This window comes from Glycine max, chromosome 17, assembly GCF_000004515.6.
Source record: "Glycine max cultivar Williams 82 chromosome 17, Glycine_max_v4.0, whole genome shotgun sequence".
Lineage (NCBI taxonomy): Eukaryota > Viridiplantae > Streptophyta > Magnoliopsida > Fabales > Fabaceae > Glycine > Glycine max.
The window spans coordinates 13,456,026-13,469,253 of record NC_038253.2 but is presented as its reverse complement, the minus strand read 5'-3'; the positions used below and the strand labels follow the sequence as shown (position 1 = coordinate 13,469,253).

Sequence of the window (13,228 nt, the reverse complement as noted above, 5' to 3'; positions counted from 1 at the left end):
AATAGAGAGATAGTCTATAACAATTAAAGTAATTAATAAATAGGGGTTATGTGAATATGCATGTGATCTTGCTTATTAACATACCTGAGTTAGGATTGTTTAAAGGAAGAATAATTAAATATTTTGATACTAACACAGAGCACAAATGATGGCCTCCGATACACACTTTTGTGTTTTTACCGGTCCTCGTAAATCTGTTTAATCAAAATGGTAATATATGGATAAAGTATCCAACGTTTCAGCTGCTACAAAATATTATTGTTTAGATTGGTCTCTTTATAAATTAATGTACTAGGAAAACTATTAGGATAATATTTTGATGAATTGTCCCACGCTTAGTGATGGGGGGAGGGGGGACAACTTTTGTTTTTAACTATAGATGTTGTTGAACCATTGAAATAATTTTGGGGGTGATTGACCCTGTACTCATATACGTAGTTTCGTTTCTAGTTGTATGCGTCTTTATTGTTCTAGAATCATGATTGCAAATATAGGTTTCCTTTGTATTTTCTTACAATTGAGAACATTTGAATTTGGTTATCCCCTCCTCTGCCAAACTCAGATTTCGTCATCCTCCAACTTTTTTTTTTTTTGGTTTTGAGGGGGTATATATATCTCAATGCATTTGATTGATCCAAATTTTAATTTAATTAACTTCAATTTTGAATAATTAAAAAAACTCAACATTGCCCTGCTTCTTGTACCAGGTGTTCTGAAGGTCTAGAAAATTCTTGGAATGTATTCCTGGCTTGCAAGACCAACAAGGAATGTTGGAAGAACCTGAACTTGTGGACCTTGATTGGGAACTAACTGACCATAGTAGCACTATGACAACTTCAAATATGCTTCTTTATTTTCGAGGCTTTGGATGAAGCAAGACGATCCACCTTTGCTATGACTCTTTGGAGAAGCCTAAACCAAAAATTATGGGAGAAAAATGATATCAATGCAGAAGGTACCATCCAAACAGCTAAACACTCCCTATCTAAATGGTTTGCAATACATCACATTCAACAAAACTCAGAAGCACACCCAAGCTCCTCTTCAAATGCAACATTGGTGAAACTTGTCATTCATCTGAAGGACTGACAAGTTGGGGTTTCTATTGTCTGTGATGATACTGGTGCATTGTCACTGCTAGATCCCTTTGGTTTTCTCACAAATCGTCAGTTTTGGAGGGAGAGGCTTTTGGCTTGATCCAAGCTCTCCAATGGGCATCTAATTTGGACATGAGCCGAGTAATTGTTGAGACAGATGGTAAGCTGGTCCATAAGTTGAGTGAAAAGTAAGTTCAATATTACTTGATTGTGTTTGAATACTTGTATTCCAAAATTACGTTTGTTATAATTGAACTTGTTTGGATGCTAATAATCAAAACGACCTTCAAATGTGTAATGACTAACATGTACTGAATTTGATTTAATTTATTATTTTAAGTATTTTTGCATTATTCTTAATAAAAAGGGGTGTTAAAATTATACATTTAAATTAAAAAAAATGTTAAATTATTTAAATAAAAAATTATTTTATCAACCAAGATATAACAAATGCAAACAAAAAAAAGATCCATTAAATTAAAACAAAATAGATAAAGAAAAATGACAACAATAAATATAACATAATTCAAATACAAAAATATCATAATATTCTTCAAATTTAATTACAACAATAAATTTATATATTTATGAAATATACATGCATTAATAATTAAGTTGACATATGCTCTCTAATTTAGTCTAGAATTGAATCTCGTACAAGATTCATCTCGATTGAAGAAGTCATAGTTAAAGGTAAAAGGTTGATCTTCACCAACATGATTCTCTTTCTCAGCTCCAATTATATTTTCATCTTCATAATGTAGGAATTCATAATCAATTAGAAATTTTCTTGTAATAGAGTTATGTATAGTTATTGTTGCAATAAATATTTGTACTTGTGTTTCAAATTTGAACTTTGGCATACCATGTAAAATTGGAAACATATTTTTTCATACGCCAAAAGTTATATCTATTATACTCCTCAAACTTGAATGATAATAATTGAACACCTCATTGTAATTTGCAAAATCAGATGAACGTCTAAATTCTAGAAGATGATAACATTCACATCTATATGGACCAATATATCCTATTGGTGTTGGGTAACCAACATCAACCAAGTAATACTTGCCTAATAAAAAATAAAATTATTATAATGTAAATGGTGAGTCCATAAGAATATAAATAAATTACAACTATAATAAAAAAATTATACCTGGAGGTAGATGTGGGAAGTTCAAGGAAGGAATTGTGAAAGCATTCTTAAAGACACATGCATAATGCACGGTGGCTTCCTATCTAGACATGGCAAAAAAACCCGTACTCGTGGGTATCCGCCCGAATCCATCCCGACTTTGACGGGTAATATCCGAGTTGACCGGGTACGGGTACGGGTTCGGGTTTTCCCCAATAACCAAAAGTCGGGTATGGGTACGGGTATGGGATTACTAGACCCGTCCCGACCCCGAATCCGAACCCGCCCCGCCACTTAAAATCTTTAAAATTTTTGCATAATTTAATCAAAAGGCATATAATTTTTATTACTAGTTAATTTTATTTTAAAATTTTTACATAATTTAATATTATTTTCTTAACTATTTATGTAGACACACGCGTTATAATAAATTTATTGATATATAAGTAGTTAAAAATAAATGTTTAACAATCAATTTATTTTTTTCTAAAATCAAATTTTTAATATTTTTTTACAAAAAAAAAATATTTTTCTAAATGGTGTGTGGAACGGGGTTGGGGATACCCGATACCTGACGGGTACGAGGATGGGACAATAAACTCAAACCCGTCGGGTATCGGGTACGGGTATGGGAATATGTTGAGGAGTCGGGGTAAGGGATTGGGGAGACAATACCCGTACCCGACCCGCCCCATTGCCATGTCTAATTCCTATCCTGGTAATGCAAATGTGAAGCAGATGTCCCAATCGCCAACAACCATTACATTTTGTGTTGAATGTCATTTTCTGCCAATAAACTTAGGTTGTTCGCTAGAGCTAACCGTACATTGGATATGAGTACCATCAATTGCTCTAATATAGCATCCTTAAAAAATGGCCAACATCGCTTGTTATCTTTAAGTTTTTTATGGGCAACATGAAATCTAGAATCTTGTGACTTGATATAATTAAAGGTTAATCTATGGCATGAAACTAATACGTGATGGAAATGCCTACTTACGGTTTCTGCTGAATGTTGAAAACGTTCTTGAATATTCCTATTTCCTACTCAATGACCAAGCATGTGTACAAACATTGTAACCATTTCTTGAACACCCATTCGCTTACTTCCTTTTAAACCATGTTCAACCAATTCAATGCAAAGTTGATTAAATACATGTTTTTCCAATCGAAGCATCTCATAACAGTGAACGGGATGCCCATGCTAGATGTCTAGAACTCATGAAAGACATGTATGCTTGATAATTCCACAAGGCTCTTTACATAAATATTTTGTGGCATACTCACTAATTAATGCACTGATATCTTCAACCTCTTGTAGATCATCTTGTAAAATAGAAAGTAAGGTAGATTCTTCATTTTGGTGTTCTACAAAATCTCCATCCCAATCCTCCATTTATGCTCTAAACCTGTTGGCGTAAGCAAATAAAAATTAATAAAAAAATATACATAAGTTTTCGTGAAAATACTGTACAATTACAAAAAAGAAATATAATGTGAATTATTTAAGATCAAATTTAAATTATTTGGTGTCAAAAGCAAAAGGTGTACCAATAACTAATCTATAAACAAACAAGTAACATAATGTAACTAATCTATAAATAAACCTTTTGGATAAAAGATTATCTACAAGTTGTTATTATCTATTAATAATTTTAGTTATGATTTCCCTTTAATTTTTACTACTTGGTAACCTTTTTTCTAGCGATTAGCAGTAAAAGCATGTTCAATGAGCCTCTTCTTAGTCTTCTATGTGTTATTTTGGTAACCCTGGTACCTTTGCTTATTTAATATTATATTCAGTTTGTAGATTAAAAAAGGTCAAATAAGAAATAAAGAGCTTCAAACAGGACTAGTTATTTGCACAAGTTGCAGTGCAGGAAAAAAAAAACAACTGATGCATACAAAATCACCTGTCATTCTATCCCTTTTTTATAGAGGCATTTTCCAAAAATAGAACAAGTGATGCATACAAAATCAGTAGGCAATGGAGGCATTGAAAATCACATGTCATTCTATCCTTTTTTATAGATTTAAAATCATATAACAATCGAACACATACGCACATAAGCAGTGGAGGAATGATCTATATTTAAATTGTCACCATAGGTTGGATAGAAGTCATATACAAATATTAATATAAAACAACTATGATCCTAGTTTCAAACATAACAAAATAACATTAAGGTCTTAATTTCTACTATATAACAGTAATCCAACACCATATAGCAGTCTAATTCAAAGTATCCCAAAATAACACTAGCCTAATACAATGATCGAACTAACTTCTCATTGATGGCAATCCATTCTAAGATGCATATTTCAGCCAACCTAACAGTTTTGTCTCACGTCTTTTCAATGCACAAACATTTCCCTAGCAGACTTGGACAACATAAGTTAATTGCAGTGGGTGAGCCAATCCTCATCACTCACAATATCTTTAATTTTGTCAAGTTCATCCATCACCTCAACAATTGATGCACCACTTACTACTAGTGTGTTTAGGGTAGTTGACCGTGACTCGGAAGTTGATGCAATTCTACCAATTGCATCAACTAATTTTTTTTTGAAGCAAGAGCTTTCACCTTACTTTCATTTCCAACCCTCTTCCTTTTTCCGGTGCTATTTTCGCTATTTCCTTGTGAAGTTCTTAAATTGATATTTTCCAAATCTGAACTTACTCCAACACTAGCAACTACTTCCTCACTATCCCCTAAGCCTTCCTCTAGGTCTCCATTGCCGCTTTCAAATTGTGGATGTTATACATCATCAAATTCCATTTACACCATAAGGTAATATTCCAGAAGAAGGTGCATAATTGTATTTACCTGTAGCCACCGCATCATCGAACAATTTATCTAACTCATGAACAAAAGAAAAGTCCTTTATATCTGAATTTTGCATGTAATGGATTCTCCTGCATGTTTACAATTAATCAACACAATATATTATGCAAAACAATATAAAAAAATCTAACTTGCTTAAAGACTTCATACCAATTGTTTTTTTCCCACCACTCATCATTTGGTGCCTTCACAATATTCCTTACATTGTGTCATCCTAAATTTGTCTCTTTCCCAAACAACTTGTTCCATACCGACCATTCCTTCTTAATGTTATCCCACTTGTTTTTGAACTAAGTCTTGCCATATTTTCTTCCAATTCTCCTATTGAATTCAGATTCTATATCTCTCCACCCTTTCTTTGAAAGGGTAGTTCCATTTTGTTCTCCTTTATCCCATTGCTTCAAGCATAATTGAATATAAAGTTTAGTTGCCATAACATCGCATGCAACTTTTTCCTTATCACCACTCATTGTTCTATATTAAAAGAAATATAACAAATTTATTTGCAACCTCATTGAAGTTAATTGTAGTGCACATGTAGTAAAAAAACTGGAATAAATATTTATTATCATACACCCATAAAGATATTTGTTCTGTTTTCTCTAAAAAAAAACAATATGTACATCTATATTTTTTTACAGCAATAACATTTCATTAAGAGCACAAGAGGTGTTGGAAAAAAAAAACTGAATGACAAACCACAAACCAACTAAAGAAAAAAAAAATACACAAGCCTCACAAACTCTGGTGTTTGGTTACAAGATCCAACAATAAACCAATACCCACCAAACAAGATATATATGAATGAAATCAAGAGACCAAAACCACCCAATACCAAAGCAGAAACAAATCTTGGCTTATAGCATGACAGAGGATAACATAAGTATCAATACATGGCAACAAGTAGAGAGGTTACACCAAAAAGTAAAAATAGGAAATATCAAAAGCTAACCAAGGTAAACTAGATGGAAAAAGATTCATTAAAAGGAATAAGATGCAAGCTTACCAAGCTTTCCAGCAAACTGCAACCGGGTTCAAACCAGAATCCTGTAATCAGCACCCACCAAAGTGTCAGATGCAAGAGCTGGAACCAGAGCAGCAAGGATGCAGATTTAAAACCACATGAATAAATACAAAATTTGAAACCCATATCCGCACCCAATTCACTAAATTTAAGAGTCTTCAATGCTGGTAGGTAAAAGGAGTAGTAATGGTTGAGAAAATTTAATTTTTTTGTAGACAAAAGCAAAACCCATGAGCGTTAACGCAAAAGCAACCCACCTATTGCTTTCAATCAACTGGCGTTTCTCTCCTACGCGCATCCAACTGAACGTGAAAATAGATTGTCAAACATGTTGGTCCGGCATTCAAGAAGACTAAACGGACGCTGTGTCTCTCAAACGCGTAAACAAACACTCGAGCAATGCATGTGATATCTCATAAGTGGGTTCTATCCTCTAGTGGTTGCAAAACCATCCTTGCTATTAATCCAAACTTTTTTGGTCAAATTTATTAGGAGACAAGCTAATACAGCTGCTCATAGCTTAGCTAAGGCAGTTGTTGCTTATGCTAGTCCTGCCAATCTTCATCATATTCCATATTGTATTTTGGAAGTTATCAATAATGAAATTATATAAACTGATTTTCGTAAAAAAAAGGCTACTGTCAGGGCTTTGGAAGTAATGGCAATTTCACATGTGCGAGTATGAAGAGATAATGATAGCACTATTGGGAGTTTGTTTTCGGAATACTTTTGAAAATGTGAATTCAGAAAAGAAAAAAAAAGGGTATTTAATTTAATTGTCGATCTTAAATAATGCATAACTGTGTTTAATTGAAATGTCGATATTAAATAAATGTTGTTGGGCTCTTGTATGGTGTTACATCATGCTATGGAAATTGTTACATATCCATGGATCAAAGAGAAGAATATCAAACTCATAGGAGAGATAAATACCATTTTTTGATACTCACGAAACAACATATGAATTAATTAAAGAAAATGAGAATTACTCAATGGAGACTCTTGTTTATAGAGTTGGATGTGTTAGCTTTCCCTAACTATCTTCCTAACTAACTAATTTTGTATTGCTTTTGTTATCCCCCTCAAGTTGATAGGTGATACAATCACTATCACCTGGACTAAAAGCATTAAAAAAAAGGAAGAAGATAACCACTGTGGTATAAAAAATGTAGAACAACTAAAACTATAAAAGAAATATTAACGCAACGTAGTTCAAGCTGAAACTGAAAAAGTGAAAATTGCAATAAAGCCCAAAACATGACATATATGCTGCACTGTGACAATAACATGCCAGACCCAAAAAAGAGAAACCAGGAACTGTGTGAATGTGAGATTCAAAACCACGAGGCAAACGTTATGCAACAATGAAACAGAGACGTGATTCTGGAATTTTCGATTGCTAGGGAGGCAATGCACGATGGAGTATGTGTGAGAACTCTGCCGGGATCAATGATAAGAATTGTGTGATTTGCAAGCGTTATGGATATCAATTAGAGTATATGATTATTAGTTTGTTATGAAGTTAGTTACATATAATTGGCACAAGAAGATCTATAAAATAAATAGGAGTATTTGTAATTCATTTCATCATCTTTTAATTGGCACAATATGAATTCTTATGAGATTGCTTCTCTTGAATTATTTGGCATTAGCCTATGATCACTATCCCTCACATCATCTTATATTCACATGAGTATCAACGTCATTCGCAGATGTTCAAATTTACAAACTTCACATTTAAGATGTCTAATCTTTGACGTGAGAAAATTGTATTAAAAATTTCACATCAACTATTATTTAGTGACATGACTAAAATAATACTCCTTTTGTTCCTATATATAAGACTCAATTACCTAATTCGTCAAGATTAAGAACAATAGTTAATTTAATTGATAAAAATAAATTTTTCTTAAAATTATAACTTTTTTCAAGATTATTCTTATCATTAATACTTCTCTCTCTTCTAATGGTTTGATAATACATTATTTTACTTTTAATGAGAAACATTTATAGTCTAAAAAAATTATGACAAGGAATATTATAAATTAAATCTTATAAAAAGAAACAAATATTATTTTAAACTTAAGTCTTATAAATAAAAATAAAATGAGTATATATAAGTGAAAGACAATTTTTACCTTATAAATTAGTTTTGTGAAATTGAATTAGACTCAAATTCAAAGAAAAATTGCTTGCAAATATTGTCCCGAGCAATTACAAAACCAAACAAGAACATAAGGTTTGTCAAACCTAACAAACGTGTTTTACTGAGCTATATATACAGAACAGTGCTGAAGCAAACAGTAGAAAGATTCTGTTACATATCAAACATAGCTTCATTTTTCTGGTGGTAGTCACTGATCCAACCTTCTATCAGCTTTATCTCAGTCTCCCTCTGCTCTACCAACCAATCAGGATCATTTTTTGTTGAAGAACGTAAATCTATGTGGTGTGCACCTGAGGAACGGTTCAAGAAAAAAAATGAATTAACTTCTTTCATCAATTTAATGTTAGCAACATGCTCGAGAGTTTTAGGGACCTCACTATTCACTCTATAGTTTAAAAGTTATGTAAAGAAGTTGCATGTAGTTATAATCAATAAACCAAAACAAATGTAGTAATAATTTTAGACAAGAGAATAGACTAAAATACATACAGCAGAATACTAACAAATTCAAAACAATCAAATGCTTTACCTTCTTCAGTGACAAGTGAAACCACACTTTCAGATATATTCTGCAAAACGCTGTAACGGAAATAATTTGCACATTAGAAACTGTCCAAGGTAATCATTGTTGGAAAAATATAAAACATAATAGCCAAGATATTTAAAGAACAAAAATATATCACCCGCCACCACTCCATGGATCCAAGAGGCCATTTGAGAAAATTATATTGCTTCCAAATTTCTTCAAGGTGGCATGGATATCCTTCAACACAAGATGCCCAGACACAGAAGCACCGGGTTAAAACATCATACTATCAGAGTGCTGCTTTAGGTTTTAATTGAGCATGCTACATACAATCTATTCCAATGGCATCACCAAGGGATGGGACTATTTCAAAGTATCAACTATCTTTCATTTGTTTTCTGGAAAAATAAATTCGTGTTGCAAGCAGAAAGAGACTTCTGACAAAATTGATGTTGGCAAATCCACCCATGCAACGTTGTCAAGCAAGAATAGAAAAAGTGTGGTACAGTCATCTCAGTAATCATATTACAGTTTAACACATCAGTATGTGCCTTAATACACATCACAGTACATTTCTATAGAGAAGGAAATTTCATTACTACAGAGTAACAACCCTGCAGAAAAGGCATGTTATAGCATATACTTGATATAGATAGCTTAAACAGCTGAAGCAAAAAAATAAGTTATTTTTCTATAATCTATATTAGCACACAATTTACTAGGTCAGTCAAAATCACAAAATTCACTATAATTGCATACATATTACATTTTTCCTCTTTTCTTCACTCATATTTTCCTCCAAGTCATCTTTGCCTTTTCCTACTCCCTAATATAGCTTACCTTAAACACATATTTTAGTCCTTGTACGAGTTGCAGATACTCAGTACTCAGTTTAGTCCTTATGCGTCAACACTTATTAAATTGGTCTATGTACGTGCAAATGTTATCAATTTGGTTCTTGTTGTTATGACGTCATTTACACATTCTTAATTTAGTTCCTACACATGCAGTGCATTCTTAATTTAGTCCTATATGTGTAGCACATTCTTAGTTTGGTCCCTAGAAGAATTAAGAATGCACTTCATGTAAAAGGACCAATTTATGAATGCATAAATGGTGTCATAATGGAAGGGACCAAATTGATAATGTTTCAACCTATAGGGACCAAATTAATAACTTTTTACATACAAGGACCAAATTGAGAATCCAGGACACATGTGAAGACTAAATTATGCATTTAACCTATAGGTTATTTACACACATAAGTAATATTTTCCCTCTACTTGAAGAATAGATTGGTTCCATCGGTTCAATTTATCAAATATGTAAAATTGACTAAAACAACCAATTATGTGGTGTGTGTGTGTGTGTATCATTAAGAACTAAACCAGAATATCAAATTATGATGAAAATTTGTAGTGTTGAGGATAGTGTAAAATTAAAGTAAGATTTAACAGTAGTTATTCCCTTACATGCCCGCCGAATTCTGTAGTAATCCATCTTGGCCTTGGCTTCACTCCAAATTTCTTTAAGCACTCCGCTTGGATAGAAGTGTAATTATACTCATATGGGGGAAACATGCTGGACTCCTGGCTGCTAGACATTGGCATAACCATTTCAGTGCAAGCCTACACCAAAGATAAGAAAAAAAGGAACAAACCAAGATTAACAAAGGAACATATAAGTCAAGGCATTTTGTGCCATTGGGCCTCAATACTTATCCAGCAACTAATGAAAATAAAAAGGAGAAACAACGTTTAACTCTTGCAAACCTGCCATTCCCAACCGCTCATGCCATGAGGATCATCATCCAGTTCAAAACATTTAGCTTCTCCAGTATAATTGTAGTAGACATTCACTCCTTCATATATGCGCTCTAGAATACTAGTCCCAGCAGGACCCCCATCAATCCTTCTACAAACCTATAAAAGAACACACACACACACACATATATATTCATTGGTAAAGACAAACAAGACCTTTCTGGGCTTAGAATAGGAAACAAATTAAGTCCTTTACCGAAGCTACAAGCTCAAACATGTTCCTGGAAACAACCAGAAGTTAACTCAATTTCCAGGTTTGCATCATGAAAATCAGTGAAGGAAATTTTTAAGGTAGGATAGACAACAGGACTAAATTGAGAAAACAAAAGCACCTTATATACAAGTTTGTACAAATTATAAGATATTCCATCATCATATACTACAAATTTGAAACCATACTAACCTCCCTGATGGGGTGTTCAGGCAAAGTCATCATGAATTCAGCAGGATATGGGTAGTTCACCATCGCCAAATAACTATACGCAGCCTCTGCCCAGTCATACAGATCTTTAGTCCTCTTCAATTTCCTTCAATTAATTCAACTAAATCAGCACAAGAAAAATAACAAAACATGGATATCACCATTCACAATCATGTGACACACAAACAGGCACATATTTCTAAATGCCTTACTGACATAAGTTGAAAGTTTTGGTCAGAAGCTCCAGCCCGTTATTTGTTTGGCCTGTAGATGCTATCTCATTCCATGACTGTTTTATATAGTTAAAGCAAGTGAAACTTTCACGCTATGGACACAAACAACAGAGTAAAACTGTTAGTATAATACACTAATCACAACACTGGCAAATACCTGAACAACTTACGATGACTCACTGACTTACTTACCTTAAAAGCATTGGAAACAAGGTCATAGAAAGTTTCAGGTGGCACAATGTCTTCAAATTGAAGAATCGGAGCGGAAGAAGCTAGTGCCCCAACAGCAATATGAGGATACTTGAGTCTCATCCATGCAGCCAACACTGTAAAAAAATGTTGAAAAACGGTTATAAAACTAACTATTCATAACTCACTATGACATGTTCGGATTTGCCTAAATTACATACATAGTTCTTAGAATTTGGATTTGAACACACCAGGGTCAGCCTAATGGTGAGGATTTGGATAGTATTAATGATGCCTTAGGTTCTATTTTCATTGATGTCATTGTACACACAAAAAAAACTAGCCAAGAGGTCAAGATTGCCTCTTACTTATATACAATGTACCACTCATCAATGTGGAATTTCCAATGCACCCTGAGGACCGGACAACTCAATCGTGTTTGAGGGATTGGACATTTAATGGCCTTAAATCAAGTAACCTCCAATAACAACCACTGCACTATGATACTACATTTGAATTTGGTTATAACTCGACCCCAAAAAGTTAGCTTTTGAATAAAGGGTTGCCGTCAATTATTTACACTATTTCGATCATATCACTGGTTAACCTGAGATATCCATTAACAGTGTTACTTACTTCCACCATATGATCCTCCAAACAAGACAACGGGGCAATCCTTGGCGGAGTAATTATGCTTGAGATAAGTGATGAGAACGGAAAAATCAGCAAGTGCTTGTTCTGCTGTTAGATACGATAAGGTAGTGGCATTCTTATACGCTTCCTCTGCACTCCCGTAAGGCACAGACTCGCCGTAATATCGATGCTGCCACGTTAGAAAACAGTTAAGTGAATGTGGAAAGGCCTGTTTGTGTAAGCTTATCCAGAAAGACTTCTAAGAGAAGAAAAAAAAGAAGAAGTTCATTTTAGCTTACGCATAAGCTAATCTGTAAAAGCTTTATCGTATAGTTATTTTGAAAGAGATGCGAGAATTTCTATAAATTAGATCGTGCATAAGTTAATTGGCTTGGGCTTACTTCGGGGAAAACCACCATGGCTCCAAAGCGAGGGGCGATTTCCCAGACGAAGCCTGTGTTTTGGGCGAACCATTCGATGTCGCCTTCGTTGCCGCAGTAGAAGAAAATTGGGCCCAGGCGATGTGGGCCCACCCAGTGTTCGGTGCTGATAAGGTAGCGTTGAGGAAACGTGGGTAGCTCCGAGAAGCTGAAGTGGTCGAGGCGCTGTTGGAAGTATCTTTTTTCGTAGTGGAATTGCGGCGGTGGCTCGGAATTTGAATGGGTTCGTGCTGTTGCTGCGAATTTTCCTAGGAATTTCGGAGAATGGTTCAACGCAAGTGGTTGTGCTGGGTAAGAGAGTACGATGATGATAATGGAAAGAGTGAAGACAAGCGTGCTCATTCTCAAGCTCAACCTGTGTTCTTCCATTCTTGCCGAGCTCAATGATCCTGTCACAACCACGTTCTCGGATTCGGAATCAGGAATAGTGTACTCTGGTGGGGTATGGTATGGACTTTGGTTTGTGTTTGGGCCTGAGTGTTCCGTTTCAGTCCAAAACCATCTTCTAGATATTTAATGCAAAAAATTGTTGTGGACCGAAAACAATATGAAAATACTGTTAGTTTATTTCACTGGTTCATTTATTGCAATCAATAACTAACTTGTGTTCAGCTGGCAAAAAAAAAAAGAAATAGTGAAATTGGTACTGAAGGTGTGATGCGGTATTAAATTAATTTTTAAAAACTAAAAAATA

General features: G+C 34.1%; 1 protein-coding gene and 1 long non-coding RNA gene across 2 annotated transcripts; both read right to left on the bottom strand.

Moving 5' to 3' along the window:
* Window positions 1-3,315: 3,315 nt before the first annotated feature.
* LOC102663344 (uncharacterized) lies at window positions 3,316-7,670 on the bottom strand. The gene is made up of 3 exons (XR_419101.4): window positions 6,360-7,670; window positions 6,085-6,125; window positions 3,316-3,641 (listed from the first exon to the last, which is right to left on the bottom strand). It is a non-coding gene; the product is annotated as an uncharacterized lncRNA (long non-coding RNA).
* A 608-nt stretch (window positions 7,671-8,278) lies between these two features.
* Window positions 8,279-13,019, bottom strand: LOC100804985 (lysosomal Pro-X carboxypeptidase). The gene is made up of 10 exons (XM_003549943.5): window positions 12,496-13,019; window positions 12,098-12,284; window positions 11,465-11,598; window positions 11,252-11,364; window positions 11,022-11,145; window positions 10,568-10,717; window positions 10,268-10,423; window positions 8,953-9,032; window positions 8,799-8,848; window positions 8,279-8,559 (listed from the first exon to the last, which is right to left on the bottom strand). The coding sequence occupies exons 1-10, from the start codon at window positions 12,901-12,903 to the stop codon at window positions 8,420-8,422; spliced, it is 1,542 nt and encodes a 513-aa protein (XP_003549991.1). The 5' UTR covers window positions 12,904-13,019; the 3' UTR covers window positions 8,279-8,419.
* Between the last annotated feature and the right edge of the window lie 209 nt (window positions 13,020-13,228).

Excerpts from the sequence above, each read along its gene's own strand:
- LOC100804985 (XM_003549943.5), bottom strand. The coding sequence starts at position 12,903 with ATGGAAGAACACAGGTTGAGCTTGAGAATGAGCACGCTTGTCTTCACT. Across the intron at positions 12,285-12,495 it reads CCATGGTGGTTTTCCCCGAA|CATCGATATTACGGCGAGTC; the intron begins GTAAGCCCAAGC and ends CTAACGTGGCAG. Across the intron at positions 11,146-11,251 it reads AAAACTTTCAACTTATGTCA|GAAATTGAAGAGGACTAAAG; the intron begins GTAAGGCATTTA and ends AATTAATTGAAG.